This window comes from Pinus tabuliformis, chromosome 6 (assembly GCF_031772625.1).
Source record: "Pinus tabuliformis cultivar Carrire ecotype Pingquan chromosome 6, CPIR1, whole genome shotgun sequence".
NCBI classification, from domain to species: domain Eukaryota; kingdom Viridiplantae; phylum Streptophyta; class Pinopsida; order Pinales; family Pinaceae; genus Pinus; species Pinus tabuliformis.
The window spans coordinates 624,185,224-624,187,707 of NC_142292.1; the positions used below are offsets into that span (position 1 = coordinate 624,185,224).

The 2,484-nt window shown below is 37.2% G+C and overlaps 1 protein-coding gene across 1 annotated transcript; it reads right to left on the minus strand.

Annotated features, from left to right (window-relative positions):
* Nucleotides 1-226: 226 nt before the first annotated feature.
* On the minus strand, nt 227-1,720 carry LOC149260154 (bidirectional sugar transporter SWEET3b-like). Its single transcript, XM_089457005.1, has 6 exons — nt 1,684-1,720; nt 1,469-1,505; nt 1,083-1,305; nt 782-943; nt 538-660; nt 227-436 (listed from the first exon to the last, which is right to left on the minus strand). Exons 1-6 carry the CDS (start codon nt 1,718-1,720, stop codon nt 227-229), a joined length of 792 nt encoding a protein of 263 aa, XP_089313131.1.
* Nucleotides 1,721-2,484: the final 764 nt, after the last annotated feature.

The window sequence follows — 2,484 nt, forward strand, 5'->3', positions numbered from 1 at the left end:
TGTTTTGTGCTTCGCTGGTTCAAAATTTAATTAAATTCTATGATAATATATTTAAATTTTACATTCTTCTATATAGATATAGATTTACGGACACTGCACAAGATTTACGGACTGCAGCACAATGATATCACACTTCGGTATCATGCACTGACTGAAAGCCCGAGTCGTAATTCGATATGGCTGCACAATATCAAGTGTGTAAAATAACGAAAATACGATGCAAATTTTATCGCAGAGGATAAAGAGTTTGGTCGGCTTCGGCCAAGTCATCCAAGGGGCATTTTGGTTTTTCCACGTCGCTCCTCTCTTTGATAAAGTCCCGTTGTTTGCCTCCATCCATCTTTTCGTTTTCAATGCGTTGGCTCTTTTTGGCTCGATAAACACAGAATAAAATCATCTGAGCCAACCCTAATGGCACACCGACAAAGTTTGGTGCCTGCAAAAACAAAGTATGATTCAGTTGTAGCTTATAACATCAGTGAGAACAAGAAACACTATACGCCAGAGGAATTCTCTGATATAAAGTAGTAACCTTACCATGATGATGATATCCTTGCTAAGAGCGCCATATACCATCCAAAGCACACTCCCAAGGAAAGCAAAGAAGGAGAAATAGAAGCTGGGCATGAATTCCACGCTCTTGGTTTGAATTACCGTTCTCTGCAGTTTAAGAAACTCGGTAAGAAATATTAACAATAAATGCCATGTTGTACACGTAACAATAACTAAATCTAAACGATGGATGCGCCATTATAAAGAGCTAATGCAGTGTAAAGCTTACAATTACAGATAGTGGAGAAGCGTAGAGAATGGCAGTTGCCACTAATCCTGCAGTTCCTACAACGGCCTTCCTTTTGTTGTGATCATGGACAGCCAAAAAGGAAGTTATTGCAATAGTTCCAAACACCATCAACACGCCTATAACCATTCCTACCATTTTCCTCTGCAAGAAATATTCATTGAACATTAACTGATTTTGAACTGCCAAATGATACCAAGGATCTATGTCATGTTGATTGACAAAAATAGGTCTTATGGAACCTCAAAACTATTTGCAGCAAATAAATATGACAAGATAATACCTTGGGTTTAGGTGGAGCGAAAGTGAGATAGATGCAAATAAAGCAGCACTCAAGTAGGAAGCCAACAGCATTGACAACCATAACAACAATGTTTTCCCACCCATTGCTGATTAGAGGCGATCCATACCACGTGTACAGAATGCAGTTGTACAACGCTATTGCGTATGGAAAGCCTGAAAAACTCTCCGTACTTCTCATTTGGATCACCTTCTTGAATGTGGTTCTGTTCAGGGTTAAAATATTATCATCGTTTATTAATACCATGAGCCTCTCTGCCTTTCTCATTTGAATAACTCGCTTCAACCTAGTACTATTCAGCGCGATTACACTAAAATAATATCAGAAATTAATAATATGGGTTATGCGGTGATAACTATTACACTTACATTGATGCTCCGTACATAAGAAGAGCAATGGCACTTCCTGTAAAGTCATGTAAGATTAACCAGACGCTGACGTTACTATATAGTTCAGCTACAGTTTAACAGGAACTAGAATCTAAACATTCAATCTATACGTCCAACTTGAAAACTATGACGTTTATAATAACAGAAAAAAGAGAGCTAACATAATATTGCGGAGTACGGTAGCGTTGACGAACCTAAAATGCCAGCCCCTAGACGTACAAAGTTATTCATCGTTTCTATGTTCTGGAAACGCGAAACTCTGTGTCTGCGGGATGGTTAAACTTAAAAGCGAAAAACGAGGGGGTGAAGATACTATAGTGTGGGGTGCATACTTATAGCTCTGGTGTAAATTTTACTTCCATTCGTTGAAGGGTTCCGGGAACGTGATCTCTGCGGGTCCCTGCACGTATATTGTCACCTATTCGACAACAGAGCAAAAGACGAGATGGTAGCATAAAAATATCACAAATGCTGGGTAAATATTCGAGTACAGTAAGGTAAGAAAACATAGATCCGCATCGATTATGATATCCCACTAGGTTAGGTTCATCTGGTTTGGTTCGGTTTTGTTTAGACTAATTAGGTTTCCAATTTTCCCACCTAGAAAATTATGAAAATTTCCATATGATTTTGGTAAAATTAGGCAAATTTTTTTGTAAATATAGGTTAGAGTTTTCGAGCTCTAAAATTTTGGCCGCCCATAGTTTTTGATATCTAGCTCTAAGATTTTGGTGGCTCATGACTTTTGATGATACTAAATCCATTTACATTATCAAAAACACAATTAGAAAGCTTTAAAATTTAGGTGGCCATGAATTTTTTATGTCAAATTCCAAAATTTTCATGGCCAAGAATTTTTGATGTCAAACTCCAAAATTTTGGTGGCCCAAAGTTTTCAATAATACTAAATCCATTTTTCACATAAAAACAATTAGAACACTCTAAAATTTTGGTGGCCAAGAGTTTATGATATCAAACTCCACAATTTTACAAAT

Coding starts and splice junctions, on each gene's coding strand:
- LOC149260154 (XM_089457005.1), bottom strand. CDS start 1,720: ATGAATAACTTTGTACGTCTAGGGGCTGGCATTTTAG. Junction 1,306..1,468: donor CTTATGTACGGAGCATCAAT/GTAAGTGTAATA, acceptor AACCCTGAACAG/AACCACATTCAAGAAGGTGA. Junction 944..1,082: donor TCGCTCCACCTAAACCCAAG/GTATTATCTTGT, acceptor TATTTCTTGCAG/AGGAAAATGGTAGGAATGGT.